Source organism: Artemia franciscana, chromosome 12, assembly GCF_032884065.1.
Source record: "Artemia franciscana chromosome 12, ASM3288406v1, whole genome shotgun sequence".
NCBI classification, from domain to species: domain Eukaryota; kingdom Metazoa; phylum Arthropoda; class Branchiopoda; order Anostraca; family Artemiidae; genus Artemia; species Artemia franciscana.
In genome coordinates this window covers 28,135,169-28,160,227 of record NC_088874.1, presented here as the reverse complement: position 1 = coordinate 28,160,227, position 25,059 = coordinate 28,135,169, and the positions used below count along the sequence as shown (strand labels likewise).

Below are 25,059 nucleotides of genomic sequence, written 5' to 3'. Positions count from 1 at the left end.
GGCCTAAATGGTTAATTACATTTATCAACCAGTTCGTTTGTATTCTTTTATAATTGAGAAAATTCATGTTTATTTTTTAGATTTAGCTTACACAAAATAACCCATTTCCAATGCTTCAGCAAAATATTTTTGTGCTAGCAGTAGAGCCTGTTGGACGATGAAAATGACGTCATTTATATGAAAAATATTTTCTGAAAATTTAGGCCTTAAGCGAACTTTCCCAAAATTGTGACCTAATTATGACAGTTTTTTCCGACCGGAAAATTATAGTGTGCCAATTTTCAGAAAAAAAAATACAGTGTCGTTTTTGAGAAAAAATATACACATCTAGGCTACAATTATTGTGCGCGTTTAATAAGATAGACAGATAGATAAGTGGCTGACAGATAAGTCAGATACCAACCATGTCAGCAAAGATTGAAGTAAATTTGTTTAACTCCCTGTTGAGTTGACTTACTTCTCTTATCTAATTAGGACCCACAAGCTTTTTAGCCATTTTTATGACAGCTGTCGTTTGCTTTCTTTCTTTTTAAGTTTTTATGTCGTTTTTTCTGAAAAAAAAATTTGTCCGTTTTTATGACAGCTGTCGTTTGCTTTCTTTCTTTTTAAGTTTTTATGTCGTTTTTTCCATTTTTATGACAGCTGTCGTTTGCTTTCTTTCTTTTTAAGTTTTTATGTCTTTTTTTCAAAAAAAGTTTTCGTCCATTTTTATGACAGCTGTCGTTTGCTTTCTTTCTTTTTAAGTTTCTATGTCGTTTTTTTTTCAAAAAAAAGTTTTTATCCATTTTTATGGCAGCTATCGTTTACTTTCTTTCTTTTTAAGTTTTTATGTCGTTTTTTTCTAAAAAAAAAAATGTCCATTTTTATGACAGCTGTCGTTTGCTTTCTTTCTTTTTAAGTTTTATGTCGTTTTTTTCTAAAAAAGAATTTTGTCCATTTTTATGACAGCTGTCGTTTGCTTTCTTTCTTTTTAAGTTTTTATGTCGTTTTTTTTTCAAAAAAAGTTTTCGTCCATTTTTATGACAGCTATCGTTTGCTTTCTTTCTTTTTAAGTTTTTATGTCGTTTTTTTCTAAAAAAAAAATTTTCCATTTTTATGACAGCTGTCGTTTGCTTTCTTTCTTTTTAAGTTTTTATGTCGTTTTTTTCTTTAAAAAATGTGTCTAAAAAGTCAGGATAATTGTTACGAATACGCTATAAGACAATATCAAAGTTCTAACTGGTATTATTGTTTTTCTGTTCCAGGTTCTCATGAATTAGTCATATTAAATTTTTATGCTGATTGGTGTCGTTTTAGTAATATGTTAGCGCCAATTTTTGATGAAGCTGCCGATAAAATTCAAGCCCAGTTTCCCGGAAGAGCTGTCCTGGGCAAAGTAGACTGTGAAACCGACAGTAAGTCATTCCCTTCAAGTATTTCTGTTCTCGCTTTCATGTACTTTTGCTGCTGATGTTTTTTTTTTTTGCATTTATGGCGGCAGTGTGTTCATCATTGTGATGTGAGTGTCATTTTGTCATTGTGCTTAATTCCTCGTACTTGGTGTGGCACCAGACACGAACGGTTCACCCAGCACACAGAGGGTTCCATATTTCGTGACCATGAGCCGGCGCTTTCTGGAGTAAACTAGAGCCAACAGCTATTCCATCTTCCACAGTCTTGTCACTTACGCCAATCTGGTATAGGAGGGGCTGGAACTGCTTACTTTAAAATATGGAAATTTGGTCAAAGCTTTGAATCTAAGGGTTTTCCATGAGCATTTGTTTAAGCTTTGCGGTTTGAAGTAGCTTAAAAAAATGAAATATTGCAAAAGTTATTTCCTAAAGACTTTTCTATAAATCTTAAGTTTTTTTCAAATCTGAGATTATTTGTGCACATGTGATCCGTTTATCGTAATTCTTTTATTCTAAATTTTTCATTTTAACTCTTTTTTCTTAATTTTCGCAGTGATGGTAAAAACGATACACCTTCAGCATTTCCCAAAAATACCAGAAATCTGTATCTGCCTTAGCCTTTATCAGGCAAAGCTGATCAAGGGATATCCGAACAACTGGCCAATTAATACTCGCCTTAACGTGGCGGGACCATCAACGCCTTATTTGATTGCGCCCTGGTTGGCTATTGAATTGGGCGTCTCTCAACCGATTTTGATTGAAACACACAAATAGTACATTAATTAAATTTTTAGTTAGACAACGTTTTCTGCGTCTCTAGTAGCTTTTAATTTCTATTTTATTTTCGTGATTTATTTTCATGGACGGTGTTGATCAAACTAGTTTTTTCTTGTTCTAAAAAGTGGTTATTTCTATATGTGTTTGCATGTGACAGTATTTGCATCTTATCAGTTAAATAATGAAAACTAATAGATACTATACTAATACCACTTGACATCCCATTGAACTTGACTGTGTTCTCTTTTTATTCGTTTTTCCCGTCCATTTTGTTGCTAATAAATATCGGAGGGTTTTAAAGGTCCAAGGACAGTGAGAATCGAAATATAATTGCTTAAATTCGTCTTGTTCTTGCAGTAGGATCAGGCGCATTTCCCGCCTCACTTGGCGTCCGAGATTCAGATGTTTCTTGGGAAATGTTTTAATCATAAGCTCCCCAAACTCATGATTGTTTAAATTGGTTAACTGGAAACCCATATAACCATATATCGCTAAAAATTAGGGCAAAACTGACATTCTATTTTTAATGAAAATTCGTCATTATACAATTATGTAGTTTATTCGTAGAAGCCAGTGCCAAATTTAAAGAAAAAGACGTCTGTGAAACGAATGGGCTAAAACATTTGGTGCGAAACAGCTTAATGAGATGTATTTGTCTTTTGAAATTGTCTTTTGAATTTGTCTTTTGAAATTTCGTTACAGTTAAGTAACGAAAACTAAATAAACATTATACTAGTATTTGTGTTCTCTTTTATTCATTTTTGCCGTCCCATTTGTTGCTAATAAATATCGGAGGGTTTTCAAGGTCCAAGGACAGTGAGAATCGAAGTATGATTGCTTAAATTCTTCTTGTTCTTGCAGTAGGATCAGGCGTATTCCCACCTCACCTGGCGTCTGAGATTCAAATGTCTCTTAAGATTTTTAACCATAAGCTCCCCAAACTCATGATTGTTTAAATTGGTTAACTGGAAACTCGTATATCCTTAAAAATTTGGGGAAATTGATATTTTATTTTTAGTGAAAATTCCTCAGTATACAATTGTGTATTTTTTTCGTACAAGCCGGTGTCAAATTTAAAGAAAAATACATGGGTGAAACGAATCATCTTTTGAAATCTATACAGATTTTTGATGTTCGAATTTTTACAGACGAAAAGCGTTGTCAAATTTAGCTAATGAGTTTGACTTCTTTGTTTTCATGGTTATGCATGGTAACACTGACGAAAATGTAATACCGTCCTAAAAACTTCGTAATTTTGAGAAAAACAATTAGCATATATTTTTTATCTATGAAAACAGTTAGAATGGATCCAGAGATAGAAATGACTTTGTTTAATGTCCTTTGCATTTTAATGAGTTCATTATAATTAATAATAATCAGATTATACTCTCTTATAGTTAATCATGGACATAATTTTATATGGGCAGAGGGGCAACTGCCCTTTCTAGACCCCGTTTCCCCCCAGACCTCTGTTTGCCCCCCAGAATTCAGTTAGCCCCCCAGCTGAAATTAATTTCTGCAAAAAGTTTTGCCGAAATTAACATAAGCCTGCATAATTCAAATACACAGATAAACAGATTAGTTTTCACTGTCATTTTCACTTAATTTGAGAAAATTGGCTCCAACCCCCCCCCCCCCCCCCCAGGATTTTGACGAAATTACGTCATTGTAGTTAATAAGTATTTGAAATTTTGACTGTTTCTGCTAATGATTACCATTAATGTTTTACTAGAGGAGCATATAAACATATAAATGCTGCTTAGCACAAAATGTTGGGTCAAAAGATGTGGAAACTTGATTTTGGATGAAATTATGAAAAAAAAATAGTTTTAAATAGAACCCCAAAATAAATAGAATAGTTTTGAACCGTAAATAAAGGTTAAAGAAAAAGAATAATACAAGAAAAAGATATATAACTTTCCTGTACTTCCGCATGAAAAAGTGTTTCAGTTCCATTGGCTCATTTTTACGGCAAAAGTAGCGCTGCCTTTTTGAAATCGGATAAACTTAATGCTAGAAGGTTTTACTTTTTTAAAATGAATTTATATTCACATTTAGTTAGCTGTTTTAAATCAACTTAAATTGATTAATTTATTTAATTAGATTAATTGAATTGATTTTAGTTTATTTTAAATTTCAGTTAGTATTTACAGCATATTTTACAGGTGGTCTTTATTTTTCTTTAATGTAAAATTAAAACTCAGAGGTGTTTTTCTTTAAATTTTTTATCAGATGAAGAATATAAATATCTAAAAGAGTGTATTTCTGTTGTTGGCTTTTACCAACAGTTATTGGCAACCACCTTAATGGGACAAAGTATTAATGGTTAATGAGACAACCACCTTAAACACTCATCTGTTGTGGTTTATTGAAATTTAAAAATGGCGAGTATTTTAACTTTTTCCAGCGTTTCCTATTTAAAAAAAGGTATCTTCTATAGTTCGATGCTTATTTAATTTCGAAATTTTTAGGGTGGTAGAATAATCCTGGCATGCCCACTTTGTGTTTGGGAATGCACAAGAAGTTCTCTGTCATTCTTTAATGACAATTGTTTTCTAGGTTCAATTTCTCAAAGGTTTGCCATTACAAAATACCCAACAATCAAGGTCATAAAAAATGGGCAAGTTTCTAAAAAGGAATATCGGGGTCAAAGGTCGCCTGAGGCATTCTTGCAATTTGCTACTGAAGAATTGAGAGACCCAGTGAAAATAGTTGAAGATTTCAAAGAATTTGCAAATCTTGATGTAAGCTTTCCTACTTTTTAAATTTGCTTTTAAGGTTTCTTCACATTTCTTTAATTTAATTTGGTAAATGTTTACTTTTATTCCAAGTGCTCTAAAGTGTGCATTACTGTATATAGCAAGATTCTGATGATCGAATATTGTTTCTTTATTATTATTAGATAAGCGCATCCAGTTCTGTTTGACCCTCCTCCTCCATGGGGCAAACTAAAAATACGTGAAGTGGGCTTGCTTACAGATAGCATTACCCATAGAGCGAAGCGTATTAGTCCATGAGTCCCGTGGGCAGAGGGGCGAGGTCTTTATTCTATATTTATTCAACACAGAGTGATAAAACTCAAAAAACAAATTTTAAAAATCAAACGAGGTTTATTAAATAAACATAGAATACAGACCTCGCCCCGTTGCCCGTGGGGCTCATGGACTAATACGCTTCGTTCTATGGGTAATGTCACCTGTAAGTAAGCCCACTTTACGAATTTTTAGCTTGCCCCATATAGAAGGAGGGTCAACCAGAAATGGATGCACTTCTAAAATTAGTATTTCTAAGTGCTCTAAACTGGAACGAAACTAAACATTTACCTTTAATTTTTAATTTTCTTGTTATTTTTTATTTTCTCTTTAAATATCTGAGCTTTTCTAAGTATCTGATCTATTGTGATTTGACATTTTTTTTTTTTATTTCCTTGTTAGGATTCTTGACTTTTGTTGGAATTTTTATTTACTTTTCTTGACTTTTTCTAAATTTCTTTTTCAAGTTTCTTAGCTGTCCTGAATTTCCTTTTTATGTGTTTTCTTTACTTTTGTTAAATTACATTTTTAAGTTTTTTAACGGTGTTTTTATTTCATTTTAGGATTACTTTACCTTTGTTAATTTTTTTTGTTTTTGTTTCTTGACCCTTTTTAAGTTAGAATTATGGGGGGTTTTGGGTAGCTTCAAAATATACCAATTTTACGCTAGATATACGAAATTATTATGAGGGGTTTTGGGTAGCTTCAAAATATACCAATTTTACGCTAGATTTACTAAATCATTTGCCGCGAGTAATGTAACGAGAAATTAAAAGTAAGATTATTGACGTGCTTGGCAGTGACAGTGTGTGTCAATAAATAGTAAATTTTAGTTATCTCTCTTTTATTGGTATCATGAATTGTTGTTACATTATCTGTAAATCCCCTTTAAACCCAGGCAAGGTCGTATTCAGGGATGGGGTTACCGGATTTGACCCTCTCCCCCCTTCGATTTCTGTCCTATCTTTAAACACGTAACAAAAATGCATATAAACAAATTTTGATACGTTTGAATTATATTTTCTAACCCCCCCCCCCAGACATAAAGCCCTGGATACACACTTGAATCCAGACGGATTTTGAGTGTTAATATTATGGTGTATGATGTAAGGGATTCGATAGTTACATTCTGGTTACGGCGTTTCTGGAATCTGATGTAAACCAACGTAATCGTTTTATTTGGTTCCATTGTAACTTAACCCTGATTCAACCCTAACTTAACTTGACTAAATTCAACTCAACTCTGATGGATCTCAAACCACATAAAATTGAATTATGATTTAGTTCAACCGATTCAACTCGATTACATTCCACTCGGTCCTCATGCAACTCATCCCTTTTTCTGCTACTCGACTCCTATTTAACTCGACCAAATAACTAAACAACACATCTTTTCTTGCAAATGATACAAGTTTGACTTATGTTAAATTGTCTTTATTGTGTGAGAGTTTCTACCCTACGTTACTTTAACGTAATTTTACTGTCCTTCCCCTTCCCTTTATAAGAAAAAACAACGATTTGACCTTCTGTCATATGAATTTAAAGCTTGCCAAATTTCCTTTAAAGCCGGAAGTTTGTTAATAAGTATTGTTTTTTAATTCCTGAGTGTAAGCAGGAATTTTACTTTAGGCCTTCTAGTTTTTTCAAGGAGGGAAGTCAATTACTGGAGCATGTAGCAACATTCGGAAATACAATTCCTAGTGCTTTCCGTCAATCTCCGGACATTTGAAAAAAAAATTATCCTCCATCTTATAGAAAGAATTGTTTGTGCCTCCAACTCTCTCTCTCTTTAATTGGAAGCAATACTTTTATTATTATAATTATTTAGGATGCAGTCTTAGTGTAGGTAGGTTAGGTTAGGTTATAAATATAAAAAAAGAAAGTGCGCTATAAAAAGTAAAATCTTTAAAAAAGAAAGAGATTCCAAAACATAATTAAATTATACATGTAAGCTGTTTTGTGTCTCTTAGTTTCCAGCCCCAAATGCTTGAAAAGGTCACCGACACAGTTCCAAAAAGGAATGTTTTGTTTCTTTTTTTTATATACTTGATTAATAGTTTCAGTTCTTATCCATCGTGGTTGCAGCAGTAACTGCAACCTAGCAAAGAGCCCAACATAGCCCAAAGTAGCCGAAATACCAAAAAACGGGATTTAAAGAACTGCCTTGTGACCAATATTTCCCGTAATAATAAACCAGTAATTACCACTCAGATTCAACTGAATAATAATTTTAGTTATGCGAAAAAAAATTCGGGACATTAGAAAAAAGTCTGAAACCCTTCTAAAATGAAGTTATGGAAATTGGAAGCACGTTGTTGAAGTGACCATTGAAGAAAAACCGTCCCCTACCTAAGTGAACTAGAAAAATTACACTTTTAACATTTTTGATCAACCTTTTTTTAAAGCATTTTACGTTAAATTACATACTTTACGTTTTTGTATGGGTAATATTGATGTGTCTCTCTTTCTCTTCTTTATTTTCGCCAAGGGTTTTGAACCTTAGAAGAGGTGATTCCTTGTCCGACCCGCTTTAATTTTGAATGTTAACGACCCCCAAAGTTTCATATGATAAGCTCAAACGTTTTCTCTATAATATTGTAGTTTAATTAATTTAATTTTTGGGCTATTTTGCTGTTGAATTGCTTGGGTCGATGAAGATGTATCTCCTATGATATTTTGAGGTAAGAACCGAAAGGAAAATAATGTGCAAACTGCATAAAGGTGCCATTAGTTTTGATAATCCTAGGATGAATGAAAAAAGCAAAGAGAAATTGGCATATGTTTCTTATGTTTATAGGTTAAGTTATACTTCCTAGCCGCGGAGTCTGTAAACCAGGAAGGCCCAACTGTTTGACTCTTATTCTTGGAGCCTGCTTTTCCATATCAATTTGTAGGACTCATAGCCCTACATTTTTAACTGGAATGGCATTTCATCAGTTGGAGTGGAAGTCTCCATGACTCCTAGGTCCCATTGAGGTATATTTCTAACATTGATTTCCAGATATTAAGTTCTGATGACACCTTTAGGAGTAGATTAGTGCCAACAATAATTCTAGCTTCACGGTTCTGCTATATTTCTCTTTATTTATATTTAAACCTCTCTGAAATTTGGTAATCAAATGATTACAAAAGTGAATTATTTTAGTCAACGAAGAGGTATGTTCTTGGATATTTCGAGGACAAGAATTCATCGCATTATGAAAACTATAGAAAAGTATCGTCGGTTCTGAAGGATGATTGTATCTTCTTAGCTGGATATGGGTATGTAAATTTTTTTTGCCTTCACTTTCTCCTATTCTTTCCTGTAGTTACTGTGACCATATATTTGTCACATAAATTTATCCAAAATAGAATTAACTGAATTAATTTCAAACCGAAGAAATCGGTTTCTGTCCTCTTTCCAAAAAAAAGTGTAGCCACTTCAAAACGCGAAATGAAACCATAGGAAACTTTTGCCTGTAATAGGAAAAACACAAATCATAAAAATTAGAAGGTTCTTTCTTTTTCATAGAAGACATGTACTAATTGCTACCGCTACTACTAACAACTCATTGTAGTGCCAAGCCATTTGGGGCTAACATAGCTGCGCACGCCCCTTCTCCGCCCTCAGTCTTTCAAAGCACCCACGTTTCAGAACAATGCTCGGCCACTCTAAACTTATTTCAGCTCTGAAAAAACCATTGGTATTGGCCACTCTGTTCTTTACATCTTCACTGGATCCATTATGTAACTTCTCTGGTGGTGGCGGTGTATGGCGATGGCGATGTGGTAGAGTCAAATCATTACCGCTACTGGCCCCGCTAGAGTATAGTAACGAGATCGGACGGTCTCAAGGCTCTATAAGCTCTTAGGCACTGATATTGCTCTCACAAAATTTACATTTTGAGGAAGCGAAGAATTGGCTTCTGATATAAACAACGATGCCAGACGACAAAAAAGATTGACTGAGCGAGCCGTTTAACCTCCAGGGGTGAAAATAAATCCACGCTTGAATTGAAAAACGACTTGCCCTATGGCATAACTTAGGATTATTCGTGACCGAAAATACAAGCGTTCGCGATCGATGCCAACTGAAGATGAAATTCGGATACATAGACTTTCCGGTCTAACCCGAAATTCAATACCTCCTGTAGGTCCTGGACCCCTTTATCTCCCCTAAGCTGTATTTTTTTCACAATTGGGACACACCGTCAGCCTTCTCATTATTTGTCTCCGTTCTTGATTTTGTTTTGAAGCCGTATTCTTGTAGGCACAGGGCTCACTGTTCCGGTCGTTGGTTACCTGGTTTCATTATATTTAGGCATCTTAATGTAAGTAAAAGTAAGTAAGTAAGACGGCACTAGACCCTTATGGTCCAAACTGGCGTTGCTGATCTCCGTTTCATGGCCCTTCAGCCAGGAAGCGCAATGGGAGACTGAGGGCCAACCATCCTGTGCTTTCACACACCCTTCCTGCTTACCTTCCCCACATTTCTCTAGGTGCCCATTTAGAGCTGGGTCGATTCTGGCTGAGCTTACAGAGTCATGCCACTGACCCCCGTCCCACACTAAATAACTGGTCACAACTGGGATTGAACCCGTGTCCCTTGGACAAAGAATTCCCACACCAGCGCGCCAACCACTCAGCCAGGACGGCTAGCCATCTTAATGGGTTTTGATCCGTTATGATCTTAAATATCCGTTTATACGCATAATAGTCAAGTTTTTTGATCGTATATACTATTTTAAAACATTTTTTTTTCAAATGTACTATAATTTTATTCTGCTTTCGATAATTTTCTGCATGTAAATATGATTGGATGCTCCCCATATTTAATTTTTTGGGATAACACTGCCCCAGTCCGTAATCTGAGCTCTCATCGAGCTGTCAAAATCCGGATTTCTCAGTATTCTTTCGCTACAAGTTGTGTTCTTAAGTGTATCAAATGTATTTTTTTTCCAATCCTGTCCATTTCTGGGGGTCTAAGAGACCTTTTTTGTTAGATCCGTTAAAAGTTTAGCTATTGCTGCAAAGTTTGGGGTAATTTTTGATAATATCCTGCCAGTCCTAGAAACGACAGAACTTCTTTCTTTGTATTTGGGTCCGCTGCGTTTCTAATTTTTTCAGTTTTTTCCGTTGATGGGGCTATAACACCGTTCCCAATTTTGTGGACAAGGCACTCTGTTTGTGACTGTACCAATTTCCATTGCTTAGATTTAAAGTCAATCCTCTCCTTCTAAGTCTGGTTAAAACTTGTCTCGTGTGAATTATATGTCCATTAAAGGAATCTGAAAAAAAAACTATGATATCATTCAGGTATGCTCTTGTATATAGTAACGATTTTAAGATACAATCTACTAGTCTTTGGAAAGTTGCTGGGACCCATTTAAGTCCAAAAGGCATGTACCTAAACTGGTGTAACCCAAAGGGCGTAATCAAAGCACTTTTTTTTCTGAATCTTCTGGATGTATTTTCACTTGCCAGTACCCTCTTCTTAAGTCTAAAATTGATATAAATGCTATGGAGCCTACTGACTTCAAAATTTCGTAATAATGTGAGGACTTCATCTCCTTCCGTGGATTCGCGCATCCTGGTTAATATTCTCACTCTACTTGCTTGGCAAGCTAATGATATTTATTTAATCTTTCCCGTAGCGATAGCAAGTATGTTATCACTGTTTCTACGCCTTTCTCATTCTCTTCGCATGATTCCTTTAGTATATCTACTCCTCTAGGATTTCCTCTAGTACTCCACTAGGATTTTCCTCGTATAGTAATTCGAATGGTGAAAAACTTGTGGCCAGATATGGGGTTTCTCTATATGCAAAAAGGAGATAAGGAAGCATTTTGTCCCCCAGATTTACATCATAGCATGCAAAACGTCGCAATGTACTAATTAGAGTTCCTTTAAATCTTTCTGTCACTCCATTTGTCTAATGATGGAATGGAGTAGTGAATACTTGCTTAAAATCCTGAATTTCTTATAATTTTCGAATATATATTTTGATTATAAATTGGTTTTATTATCTGTCAAGATTTCCTTTGGAATTCTGTGACGTGAAACATATTCTACTAATTCTTCCGCGTTTTTTTGGTGTTTTTACAGTTCGCATTGGGACTATTTCTGGTTATCTTGTAGCCAGATCATTATTACTTGCGGTAATAATACGATTTGTGTTTTCTCTACCACAGTCAATTCTGTAATTAGCAATACTTTGGGTGTAAGTATTTTAGAGTTCTTAGTAGAACCATGTTAACACAGCAAAGCAATTCGTTTCAGTTTTCTAGTTTTTTTAAACAAGGATTTTGTGTTAATCTAAGCTTCGAAAAAGGCAAAAAGTGAGCCATTATGCCACTGAAAAAGTGGCATATCCATAATCAGGATTATAATTTTGCCGTTTAAGTAACAAACTAGGTCATGAAAATGCTGTACTCGCAATTTGGATCTTGAGTTTCTAACTAATATTGTGAATTTGACAACTTCACTCCGAAAGAATAACTATATATTTTTTTTATTTTTTTTAGTTCATTTCGAAAATGTACTAAAAAGCAAAGTTTAATTATTTATTTTTCTTAGGATTTGTGAATATAAGCGAAAAGAAGAATGCAAAACGAATTGGGTTTTTACATAACGTAAATACCAAATTGACCTGACTTATAAATGCATAATTGAAAAAAATTGTGAGTCGAGGAAAAAGAGGTCGAAAAAATTATAGTTTTCCAGGTCGTTATCTAGGTTTAAACATTTCGTGTGTTTACAGTTTGCAGTTTGACAATCCTTTGACAACTTCTTTTTTTCCACTGATATTTTTGAATCGTGTTCCAAGGGTCTGGTTTGTCACTGGAAAAAAAATCCTATATCACGTGCTGTACATAGCAACAATACTAGCTTACCCCAATGTTGTTTCACTCAGCCAGGTTTCCTTGCGCAGGTTTTTGTGTTCTTTTATATATTTAGCTGTCATTACAAATGAAATGACTTAATGCTTTCGAATAGCCTGAGTGCGTTTCATCGCCCAAGTTGAACTGAAGGATCCAGTTGTAACGGTGCAAGGATGATGACGTTCAACTTCTCTGTAACCTCTTTATGTGTCATGGTACAAATTAAATTTTTTTCATCCTTTTATAATGTTTAATTGCCATATTGAAGTATGGAAGCCGCGCTACATTTGAGTAACTTCGGTCTATTTTAGTCGACAGGTTACACTTAATTATCCTGTTTTAATGTTCAGCTAAAGTGATGACAGTGGTCAAGTAGGGTTCTGAAGTATGGGCACTCCGAAAGACAGAAGAGGATTTATTAGATGTTTTCCAGAGGGATTTTTACTGATTGTTTTGGGTACTCATGTAAATATCCTTATTTCAAACAGTAAGCTGTACGAAAACGGTTCTATCCTGCCTTCGTGGTTCTATCGTGGTTCGTGGTTCTATCCTGAGATATAATTAGAGAAGAAAAATTGTGATGAAACCGTTCTGCAGATGAAGTACGATAGATTATCAAAGATCGTCCTTTTCGGGCAACCATCTAGGGCCAAATGAAAAGCAGTTCTTCCCGAAATTGGGTAGGAGGAGGTCGTATGGAAGGATTTAGTTGAAACTGGACCCTCTTTGAAGGGTATAAAGAGGGAGGCTTTAAATGAATTGAGATGGAGAAGGAGCGTGTGTAGCTGTGTTGGCCTCAGGCGAATTGGTACTGCAGTGAGTTATTTGTAGTAATGGTAGTATAGTGGTAACAATCTCTCCTTCTTTGTGAAAGAAATCGATTTAACCCCATTATGTGACAACGCTGCAAATTATTTAACGTAGCCATGAAACACGGCTACGTGAAACATGGCATGTTAGCCATGAACATGGCTAACATGAAAATGAATCGAATAGACCGCATAAGAGAATAAAACTTCTGTTAACGAGTTTATGACCATTCCTAATTGTGTGCTTTCATTTTTGGTATAACACCGAAATGGCACCAAACATTCAATTTTGTGATTAGATTGATTTTTACTTTAGTGCTTTCAAAGCAACTATAATAAAAGTGGTAAGTTGAGAGTATCAGCTTTCAAATGAGCCCTCTCTCTAAAATGTCTCCAGTCGCCTGCTAGCGCAAAAAAAAATGTGATTCGTAATATCTCAATGCTACCGAAGCTAAAATAGGATCTTCTTCAGTTCTTCAACTGGAGGGGTATAAACCTGAATCTAAAGGTTTTCAGGCGTCAGGATTTCAATGGCGTACTTTTCATTTCGATTTGCTGCCGTTTTCACGGGGTTCCCTAACGTTTTTTTCAATTTGTCAATAATTTTTTTTTTATTCACTACTATTTACTTGTAAGTCTAAAATGGATTATCAGAACCATTCCTGGATCAGGGTGAAACGATGATTGTGTTGCATTTGAAAATTAAACATATTTTTTGGCTGTAATGTGGTGTGGAGGGGGTTGTCTTTATTAGTTGTATGCTTTCGCACATACCATGATAGGGAAATTATTTGTAAGAAATCTTTTACGCTTTGAGATGTGTGTAACATTTCAAACTTGGTTTGCAAAAAAAAACTTATTGTTTGATGCTCAAAAAGACAAAACTGAAAAGCAAAAAATATTAACGCCACTGACTGCGAAATATAGCTGGTAGAACGCGAAAAAGTTCAATCGCGCTTCAATTAAGTTGAAATCCAATTGAATAAATTTTAATAAGTGTACACAAACTTCGATTCATGTAAAATAAAAAAAAACTAAAGTGAAAATAAAAGATAAACGTATTGCCAAAATAAAAACAAGAAAAAATGAGGTAACAATCCAGAAATTGCTTGTGTTCACTTTTGGCAAAAATTAAACTTTCGTCTTCGATCCAATGTAAATTAAGCGTAAAGAAGAAATAAATAAAGTAGGTGCAAATGATTCTTTTATTTAAATAATATTTGTACCAAAATAGTTATTTAGGATATATTTTGCTGGGCAACGCTAGATGACGTTTTTTAGGGGGGAATTTGACATTTTTGTCGTTTTTTTTTTTTAGTTTCCTTTGTTTTCAGTCTCCTAACTCTTCGTCGTGGCCGAAACTAAATGGTCTACGTAAAATTTTTCATAATTTTAGAGAATGATAAAAAGTTTTGAGGTTTTCTGTTGAAATTTTTTTTAATTTATAAAGAATTTTACTTGTCGCTTAGTATGATTCTGTCAGTGGATAAAGATTCGCAAGAGGGCTTTTATTAGGACAGCAAAAGACTATTTACTAAATTGTCAGATACTGCTTTGGGTTTTTAACCTGATAGATTGTATAACCAAACATTCTATCAAAAAGTCACATTTTTTTTAATCTTAAGCTGGTATAAGCTAATATTTGCTCAGGAGTAGCAGCTAATCATAAATCTTGATTAGGAAAGCCATTTTACGTAAATCTTTTTACAGTTCTAAATTAACAGTTTACAATATCAACCTGTTGCATCTCTTTATAATGTGTTTTAGTTTAGTGAGGAACGTCTTGAAATCGCCGGAACATGTAAGATAGATAGATAGATAGTTTATTTTAGCCCACCATCAGAACAACAACATGGCGGAGTATAAAGAAAAAAAAATAAAAAGGAAAAAGAAAAAGGCGAAAAACAATACTTCGATTAAACGATTGGATTACATTCACTATATACATTCATAGCTCATATATGATGTGCAACGTAATACGTCAGAATTAGTTCCTTTTGGTAAATCTATCGGTAATTCTAAGAGTGTCTAGTGAATGCTTGCTCACACGTGTTCTAGTTAGAGATCAATTTTTAGCCATTGTCACTTACCTTCACGACTGACTGGTGGTAGACTATGACTGGTAGATGATGATTATGCCTTGACATTGATGTCTAGCGAAGCATGTATGTGAATTGGTCTTTAGATAACCGGCATCTTGTTTTTGTATTATATATCTCGTTTTTCCACCAGGTGATAATTTGAAATCCGCAAGGACAATCCCATTCATGTACTTTTGTTTCATGTACGCACGTAATGTACGTTTCTCAAGTGAGAAACGTACGAAATCGTTCGACTGCCTTTTTTTGCTACAAAGCTCGAGACATTCTTTCCTGGACTCATTCTTTCCTGCGTTTACGACGTGTTTGAAATGCCCCGTGTTGTTGCACGGATTCCCTTTTGGAAAATATTTTCTGATAAGAAGGTTGTCCTTTCTTTATTTTTTTTGGTATGTGAAGTTTCTGCTTTGTGTGCCCTTATGGATTAATAATAAATGTTTCATAATGTGGAATACCCAAACCCCTTAATCACAGCTAAGAGTCATCTAGCACAGTGGTAAGTGTCTGGGACCTCATCCAAAGGTAGTGCGATCGGATTCCACATTACACTCCCCACGCCCGTAAAGATCTGACAAATTCTACTCTGTGGTAGCACAGTCGGGTTGATGTTCTGTTTGGCAATATGGGGCCCAGGGTTTAATTTTCGTTGGTGCAAGATAGGTGACAGATTTGCTAACTATCCCTGTAAAAAAAGAGCCAGGAACCAAAATGTCAATTTGACTTTATATGTGCCGTTAACGGCTCTGGAGGACCTGAAATGTTGACTTGTGGCTGATCAGTGTCATAGTCGTTTTCTTTAGTTTAGACACGTTGAACACAGTTTGTTCATTTACAGCTCAGCAGGTTAGTTATTCTTACATCACATTCTTTAAGCTTTTTTGTGTGTGTATGTGTTTACTCTATTTCTCACAGCTGTGTCAATTACAGGTTTTGGCGGCATGATGAGTAACATTAATGTTTTAACCGAGTCGGTCGAATTTTGTTTTGAATTTCAAAAACTTACTTCATGTTTATCAGAAAATTAAAGTCTGATAAAACTTAATTTGTTTTGTCAGGGGCAAGCACCTTTTAGTCATAAACTATGTATTATTATCCCCTTCGAGCAAGATCCTCGTGTTGTCCTACCTCTTTATGATTGATACTACTGTACACACCTACGTTTTGTTCTGGGCCAGAAAATAACCACCAGGCATAGTATGTAAAAGTTTTCTCAGCCCATTCAGCCTTATAAAGAAGTTTGGTGATGGTCTACTTCAACCAAGATCACGTCCAGGCGGTAGGGGGTTTGAACCCCTCCCCCCCCCCCCGCCGAAATGTTTGTCCAACTTGTAAAAACGTAACAAAAATTAATATAAACCAATTTTTGATGCCTTTTCCCAAAGTTTCGTTTGTACCCTACCCCCTCCCAAAAAATGATCTTTGTGAACCCCCTCTTACTCCCTCCAATAAAAAATTTTTCGTAAACAACACCCCCACCCACCCCCCGAAAAAAATTCTGGATATGTCCCTGGCTCCAGCAAACCACTTTGGCCATTTATTTTCGAAAAATGGCACTTGTATAGACAATTCATATTCATTTAATTTATCAGTTAGATGTATTTTATGTGATATCGGAATACTTTATTTTAAAATATATTCTTTAATGTTAGAAAAATAATACTTCTTTTCAAGGGAAACTGTTCGTATGATGCATCCACCTGGTTCGGACATAATTAGCTTTCGCCCTGCCAAAGCTCGCTCGACAGAAGATGATGAAACTTTTATGGGTATGAATATACGCATTCTTTATTATATTTACACCTTCTTTTCCTATATTACATTTTTTTATATTTACACATTCTTTTTCTATTAAAATGAGTACCAGGGGACAGAACGTCGTTCGGTGAAGTGAACTTTCGACATGAAACCTATGTCCGGTGTGTTCGTCCCCTCTTCCCTCTGCAAATTCCCTACCATCGGAATCCCCCTTACCCTGATTCACACAGGGAAAAACTTTTTTTATTTAGTTGTATTTGAATTCATTTTATTTATTTTTTTGTCAATTCAGTTCGTGAATTGGTACCTTTGAACTATACAAAGGAAAAAAATTTTACTGAAAATCAAGCCCAAATACCAATATTTTTAGTTAAATATTCTGCTAAGACCACTTTCACAGTTCAATCGGCCTGTTCTGTCAACCTGCAGGGTTTGATTGACCTCTAAGGCGGCTGATAAATTAAACAATCGTTCCTTACGAATTTGATACAAATAGGGGATCAGATAAACTATTTGCCCGAAAACCATTTGCAACAATTTTATCAAAGGAAGGTTCAGCAGGGTTCAGCAAGTTAAATCAGGTAGATTACGAGGCGGGAGGAATCCACCCCCCCCCCTCCAGACCCAAGTTTGCCCCCCCAAGCCCTCAGTTTGCCCCTCCCCCCCTTCCAACTGAAGTTTAGTTTCTGGGAAAAATCTTGTCAAAACTAATATAAGCCTGCATAATTCAATTATCCAGACAAACAGGTCAGTTTTCTTTTCTTTTCGTCACTAAAGCATCTGATTTCCAATCAAATGAGCCCATTCCGGAGTTTTTACGCTCACCTTTTGTATGTATACCTTATGTACCCTCAGAGCATAATTTATAACCCTTGCCCTGAGGGCTGTGAGAGGATTGTCATTCTTAAAGACATAATTTCCGGATCTTTCAATTACGTTGAACAAAATAACTATCTCAAAATTTTGATTGGATGTGTTTGGGGAAATGGTGAGCACGGGCGAGAGTTAGGAGCCCTCCTATCATTTTTACTATTAAATAGGGCACTAGCCCTTTCTATTTCCAATCGATTGAGCTCTTTTGGAAGTTTTTACGACTACAAATGGCCATCTCAAAATTTCTGCCAGATGCATTTCGGGAAAATACGAGGTGTTTAAAAAGGGCATAACTTATAACCCTTGCCCTCAGGGCTGTGGGGGGTTGTCATCTTCAGAGACATAACTTCTGGATCTTTCAACTACGTTGAACAAAAAGGCTATCTCAACATTATGATTGAATGTGTTTAGGGAAATGGTGGGCGTGAGAGGGGGGTAATCGCTTTCGACTATTAACAAGGACACTAGTCCTTTCAATTTCCAATCGAATGAGCCGTTTTTGAATTTTTTACGGCAACTCCTTCAATACGAAGTGCCCTAGTCTAAAAAAAAAAAAATAAATAAATAAATAATGCATTTTTCCCACATTTACTTAGGCAACGCTAATGCGCTGCCTATGATAACGTGTTTTGAATTATTGCAGCCAATTGGTTCAGCTTTTCTTTTGCAGGGAACATGGAAAGTCTAGATGAGTTGACCACATGGGCAAAAGAGAGGTGTGTCCCTATGGTTAGAGAGATCACTTTTGAAAATGCTGAAGAACTCACTGAAGAAGGACTTCCGTTCCTAATCCTTTTTCATGATCCAGATGACAATGAGAGCGTGAAAAAATACTATGAAGTGATCCAAAATGAATTACTTGAAGATAAGCGTAAGTCTTGACATAAATGGAAAGTTTTTTAGTCAATTTTTAGTGAACAAAATTAGCTTTATAAAATTAGTTTACGATTAGCTTAAATTAATTAAATTAGCTTACGTTTAGCTTATAATTATTTTAATTAAACTAATAGATTACCTTTAAACTAATTAAATTTGCTTACGTTTAGCGTACAATCGTTTAATTAAAGTCAACTAATTAATTACTCTTAAAATGATTAAATTAGCTACATTTACCTTAAGTTAATTCAATTTAATTAATCAATTTAATTACCCTTAAACGAGGTAAACTAGCTTACATTTAGCTTAAATTAATTTGATTAAATAAAAATAATCAATTATCATTAAACTAATGCTTAGGATGAGCTTAAATTAGTGTGATGAATTAATTAATTACCTTTAAATTACTAAAAAATCAGCTTGTGTTTAGTTTAAATTAATTTAATTAAAGTCAACTAGTTAATTAACCTTAAAGTGATTGAATAAGCTCATGTTTAGCTTAAATTTATTTAACCAAATTAAACTAATTAATTACTATTGTAGTACTGTTTACGACAAACTTACGGTAGTTTTATAATTAATTACCTCTGATATGATTAGCTTACGTTTAGCTTAAATTACTTGGTTAAAATTGACTAATTAATTACCCTTAAAATAATTAAGTCCGCTTATGTTTAGCTTAAATTAATTTAATTGGATTTAACTAATCAAATTAGCTTAGATTTAAGCCTAAATTAGCTTGATTAAATTAAATTAATTAATGACCGTTAAACTAATAAAATTAGCATACGATGAGCTTAAAAATCTCCACAAAGCCTGACGGATGAAAGGCATCCAAAAGAAAAAAATTTGTCAGGACTAGAGAAAAAATTTTGTGTACCTTTACCCCTTTCACAATACTATAAGCCTACTTGGGGTAGTGATGGCAACCTTGTTGTGGCACCCTTGCGAGCAGTAGGGTCCTACTACTCCCAATTTCAGTCACGATCAGTCACCGCCCATCTTGTCCATGTCTCATCATGAGGGAGGCTATTCTATAGAATACGCTGCCAAGATTGGATGGACTGAAGCCAGTAAGTGCTGCCAAACTCATGCCCAGGGAGGGAGGCGGGCTGGACATCTGTTGTGCAATAAAATCCCCTTGAGGAGCAATTTGATTTGAAGCCTATTGGTTTGAGGATCCATTACTGCATCCCCCTGATGGCCGGCAAGTGATGGTTGATCTTTCCTCTGTTTTGAGGAACAAGCGATGTCTATCTAAGATGGCCTGAAGTTAGGGCTCTGAGAATGGTGGAAAACAAAGGTTGACACCTTGTCACCATCAAGGAAGGTACTTCTATATTAGGGGAAAAAGGGATAGATAAGCCCTATGTCGAAATGCGATGCCCGATGGAGTACTAATACCCAATGGCTAGTTGTGCTTTTTTTTAGTGTAGACACGAAGGACTTTTATGGCCTTAGCCCCGAATCAGTTTGGGGGCTCATTTATATTAACAATAATAAGTCTCCATACCCATATCTCTTCCTTATCCCCCCAGAAACCTATCAAACCACGTATGAAATTTGGGACCTTTAAATAAAACCTACTGGTTGCATCCAAAATCTTGAATGGGTTGAAGCTGCTTGCCATCAGGCAAAAAAAAGCACTTACTCTCTCCTGGTCATTCAAAAACCTGGTCATTCAAGTAAATAGAAAATCGACAGATTAACCTATAATAGACATGATACAGATTTTGTCCGCTTATCTCCCATGCCGCCAGGTATGGGAGATAAGCTATGTTTTAAGAGCCATCTCTATGTTTTAAATGTTATATTACATTTCCTTGGAGGCTCTGCCACTTTGCCAACCATAGAAAGCTCTTTTCTCAAATGTGTATCGCAATAATTTCCCTATAATGTTGGGACTTTGTTTAGGTAATAGCTTATCCGTTGCGCATTACCATGATATCAAAAGAAAGGATAATTGAAGGAAAATCACCCCTTCCACCTCTCAAAAGTTCTCCTTGCGGAAATTTCCTCCTCCGCGGAAAATTCTTCCTGTGGAGAATTTATATCTTGTTGAGGCTTGTAATGAGGCCAAATTCTAGCTAAGCATTTAGCTAGCATGCATCTGTTCCAGAATTTGTGTTGTTAATCAGACCGACTTATCCACCAAACGCCGTTTCTCAAAAGAGCTTGAGCGAAAGAGAGTTTCCATGCCGATACTTTCTGAACAGATTATTTATGGCCCAGGTCTTTTGTAGAAAAATCCATGACACAAACGAAGGAAAAAGTCCAATCTATGGGATCCACATTTCTCAAGAGATTTCTTGAACCTGACATATTAGTTTGTCTCCTAATTTGTCTCTTCACTGTACTGTCCTTGCGACGATGCCTGTAAGTACTGCTGCTCCGGAGAGAAGCTCCTCCATTCTAAGAAGCCTTAGAATCTCGCTTAGAAATTCAACAGGGCAAGAGAGGCCAAGTCACATACATTTTTCCGAGCCGATTACTGAAAATATAGTGAGGGAGGCAATTCCCCCTCCTCCCTATTCCTGGGTAGAAAATTTTGCCGTCTTTGTGTGCATTGCCTATATATGTTTGAAGTATTCTTATGGGATGCATTAAAGTAGTCTTAAGAAAGGCTTAGACTTCAGAATAGAAAGTAGTGCAAGTGTATGTCTTTCACGTTACTTCACTTTAGACTACGTCGAAAAATGTGCATCAAACAAATAATCTTGAGCAACTTCCCGGAAACCTATTATTAAAAGTTAATAGCAGTGTTTAGACCAATATTCTGTTCTGTTTTCTTCATTATTGAAAAGAAATAACAGTGTTTAGATTTATATAATTCAACCTACATTCAGTCTCTTCTTCTTTTTTAGAAAATGTAAATTTCTTGACGGCAGATGGCAACACTTTCGCCCACCCCTTACAGCATTTGGGCAAAAGCAAAAAGGATCTCCCTCTGATTGCGATTGATAGCTTTCGCCACATGTACCTGTTCCCTGATTACAAGGACATTTTTGTTAAGGGAAAACTAAAAGCCTTCTTACAAGACCTTTACTCTGGGAAACTTCACAGGGAATTTCACTATGGACCTGATCCTTCAAGTTCTGAGCGGCCTTTAATTGATGGTAAGGTGCCAGAGACATCTAGTTCAAGAAAACCTGCCAAGGAAAAGACAACACCTCCAGAAAGTACGTTTAAGAAGTTAGCGCCATCTAAGAATCGCTATACACTTTTAGACAAAGATGAACTGTGATTTATAGGTCGTTTAAGTTTTGGCACTATTATAATGTTGGGCTCAGACGAGTACCATAAATAAGCTAATATCAATATTTTTTTGGTAGGGTCAAACCCAGTGTGGATTCAGATAAAAAATCACGAGCCAACATTAACTGAAGGAAAAAAGAAAAAAGTAGACTTACAGTTGAAGATAGTTTAAGTCAAGGATACCAATTAGGAAGGAGGGAGGATTGCTACATCTCCTAGAATTTGAAAAAAGCCTGTTTTTAGTATTTTTGTTAAAAGAAAAACTAAAAATGCCCACTCTTCCTTGATTAAAAAATATTTTTATATTGATTTAAAAAAAAACGAAAAATAATTTTTTCTAGTTATCTTTTCTCAAAGTCTGGGTGTTCCCTATATATATATAATAGAATTACTTTTTACTGAACTTCTCTAGTTTGAACCAAAATAAACATCGTTTTTGGGCAATATTTTTCAATAATATTAAGGGCTGAGCTATTTCAAGGCTTTAGCTAAACGTTCAGATATTTGTGGTATAATCACCACTTCAATTATATTATTATTTTATATTATTATTGTATTATAATGGTTTATTTAAATTTATTGGTTTTTATTATACCCTTTATCATTGTTTTATTTATATTACTTACATTATAGAATTTAGCAAACAAATATTGAGAAAACTGGTATAATTTTTTAAAACGAAGCAGCGGGCCAGAAAAGGAGCAAACTTCATAATAAAGAAATCCGAATATTTCGACTTTATGTCCAGAAGCCTGTATCAACGGAAGGAAAATCAATTAAGCTAAATTAAACACAACATATAAAGGAAACAAAACTATAGTATAATAATTATAGTTTCATAATTTTTATATTTCAAATAAGTAGTTTAAAAAATTCAACATATATACAATTTTTATGTAACAAATTATAAATTATGGTTAATCACTTATTTATATACAATAAGTTGTAATAAAACCTCTAGATGGAGGTTGCTAAGTAGTAGCTATTTTCAGTTTTGAATTCAATTTTTTTTTTTCTAGCTTACAACAACTACAATACACTAATAGCACATTCCTTGTTATTATGTAGAAGAATGCTAGGTTGTATTTTGTTAAGTTTCTATTTGGTTATTTCAACCAAAATGTTGGCCTATAATTATTTATTGCACTCGTTTGAGCCCTGCCTAAAAGTCTGTTTTGACTTTTACTAATTTATTTGCTGATGACATCATTTATTTATGAATGATTTCATTTCTAAGCTTATGATGCCACTATAAGCTGTCTTTGTGTTTTAGGGTGTTGGAGAAATTTGTGTTTGGTTATTTTTTTTTAAACAAAGTTGCATTGTTTCGTTTATGGAAAAAAATAACATCTGAGGTTTGATTACCCGTATCTGTAGCTAAATTCGTAATTAAATGATTTGATAAAAATATCCATTGTTTTTCTTCGCCAGACTTTATCTGATACCCAGAAAGTTGTATTTTTTTTTATTAAAATTATTTTGTCTTTTACTATTATTACTATTGTAATTATTAATCGATTTACCCCAAGTAGTGGCAGTAGTAAGGCGGGACTGGATCATTATGGTCCACACCGAAGGTACTTATCTCCGTTTCGGGGCTTTTCAGCTAGGGCGCTCAGTGGGGGTTGGGAGCTAATTATCCCGAGTTTTCGTACATCCTTCCTGCTTATTTTCCCCCAAAATTCTCTAGGTACCCATTTGGATCTGGGTTGAATCTGGCTGAGCTTACAGCCACACCACAGACAAATAACTTGCTACGCCTGGGATCGAACCCATGCCCCATTGTCAAAGAGTTCTCAGAACTAGCGCGCCAACTACTTAGCCAGGGCGGCCTTATCGCTAATCTTATTGATTTTTTTAAGGATGTTCACACCTCTCGTAATAATAAAGTTTAAAAAGATAATACTTAAGCAAGGACTAATATCAAACATGTACAATTTCAAATTATGAAAGCACATATAGCTTTATGATATAGGTTTTGAATAATTTGTAATTAATTTTATTAAGAAATTGAAAATTAAATCTATTAAAAATATAAAGTTTATTTTGTTAAAATGAAACAAGATCTACTGTATTTGACCTTCTTCGTTTGCTGTAAATTGAACCTAATTTTTTAAACCAAAACTGTTTAGATTATGAACGACGCCTTTTGACCACAAACGTCCTTAATTCCGAAATTTATGTTTTTTACAATGCATGATATGATAATTTAAAAAGGCGGTAGATCTAAAACTAAATCAAAACAAACTATATGTATCCAGTTTTTAAAGGGGTATCTGTGCAATATCCCTAGAAAAACTCTGCTGGACCTTCAGGGTATTTGGAGATCGTATAAATTCCTCCAATTTGTTTTGATGAATTTATTGGAATATAAATTCTAACCTTTTAATAAATTCCTCAAAGGCTGCGGGATCCATAATATTTTCTAACAGTCCTAGCAAAAATCAATCACCAACTTGGTATTTTTTATTCACTGTATTAATACGCAGGTGATCTGCAGGGTCTTACCCCTGCGCTTAGCGACTAGTAACGCATAGCTTCAAAGCAAAAAAGTATTAGTTTGTAAATCAATGCAAATAAAGATATCAAAAATACAACCAGAAACATAAAAATGTGTCTGATTTAAAATATTTAAAGCTAACAAGTAAATTAAGTCTTTTCTTTGAATTGTTTCTGAGAATCCCCAATCGTTAACATTTTGTCAGTTTTGAAAATATTCTTCTCGTTGGATCAAGGCTTTCCATAGGATCTCTTGTGAAGGTGATTAACAATCTGGAATCAATAGTTCATGAACCTGTATCCAAGAAACAATTTTAAAAGTTAAGATTGAAATACAACGTTCAAGCAATTCAAAATTTCGCAATAAAAGTAAACCCAGGCATTCATATTGTACGTCTTAAGCTGGTCGACGATTCTTTTTTCTTGTATGATCTAACACCGACGCCAAACCATTATAACGCCTAACGCCGTGCAAAACCAACGTCAACTGCTTTTTAAAATCTATCGGTAAACATAAAACGTGAAGGTAAACGTAAAACGTGAACGGTAAACGTGAAATGAATCCAATAATAAGTTGTATGGTATTTTTTTTTTTATTGTTCCAAATGATAGGGGGGGGGGAAATATAGTGATAAAGGCCTATTATTAGTGTATATGCAACAAGGGTGAATGCTGTGAATCTCTGATGGAGTTTGAAGATGACGTTATCAATCGTGACTCAAGCTTGTTTGAATAGATTAGCTTCATAAAAATATTTGCTCCTGTAGTGGTGCAGTGGGTTTGATCTTAGTCAAACCCACAAGTTCTGTATTTTGGTATTACGGGACTCAAAG

The 25,059-nt window shown here is 34.8% G+C and overlaps 1 protein-coding gene across 2 annotated transcripts in view; it reads left to right on the top strand.

Annotated features, from left to right (window-relative positions):
- The window catches only part of LOC136033949 (endoplasmic reticulum resident protein 44-like), a 38,761-nt gene extending 15,624 nt beyond the window's left edge, over nt 1–23,137 (top strand). For both annotated transcript variants that reach the window (XM_065714971.1, XM_065714972.1), the window contains exons 3-8: nt 1,245–1,394; nt 4,728–4,912; nt 8,346–8,461; nt 16,640–16,734; nt 18,267–18,467; nt 21,337–23,137. In XM_065714971.1, coding sequence (XP_065571043.1) covers nt 1,245–1,394; nt 4,728–4,912; nt 8,346–8,461; nt 16,640–16,734; nt 18,267–18,467; nt 21,337–21,716 — 1,127 coding nt within the window. In that variant the 3' untranslated portion in view covers nt 21,717–23,137. The remainder of the gene's footprint in view (nt 1–1,244; nt 1,395–4,727; nt 4,913–8,345; nt 8,462–16,639; nt 16,735–18,266; nt 18,468–21,336) is intronic.
- The last annotated feature ends 1,922 nt before the right edge of the window (nt 23,138–25,059 follow it).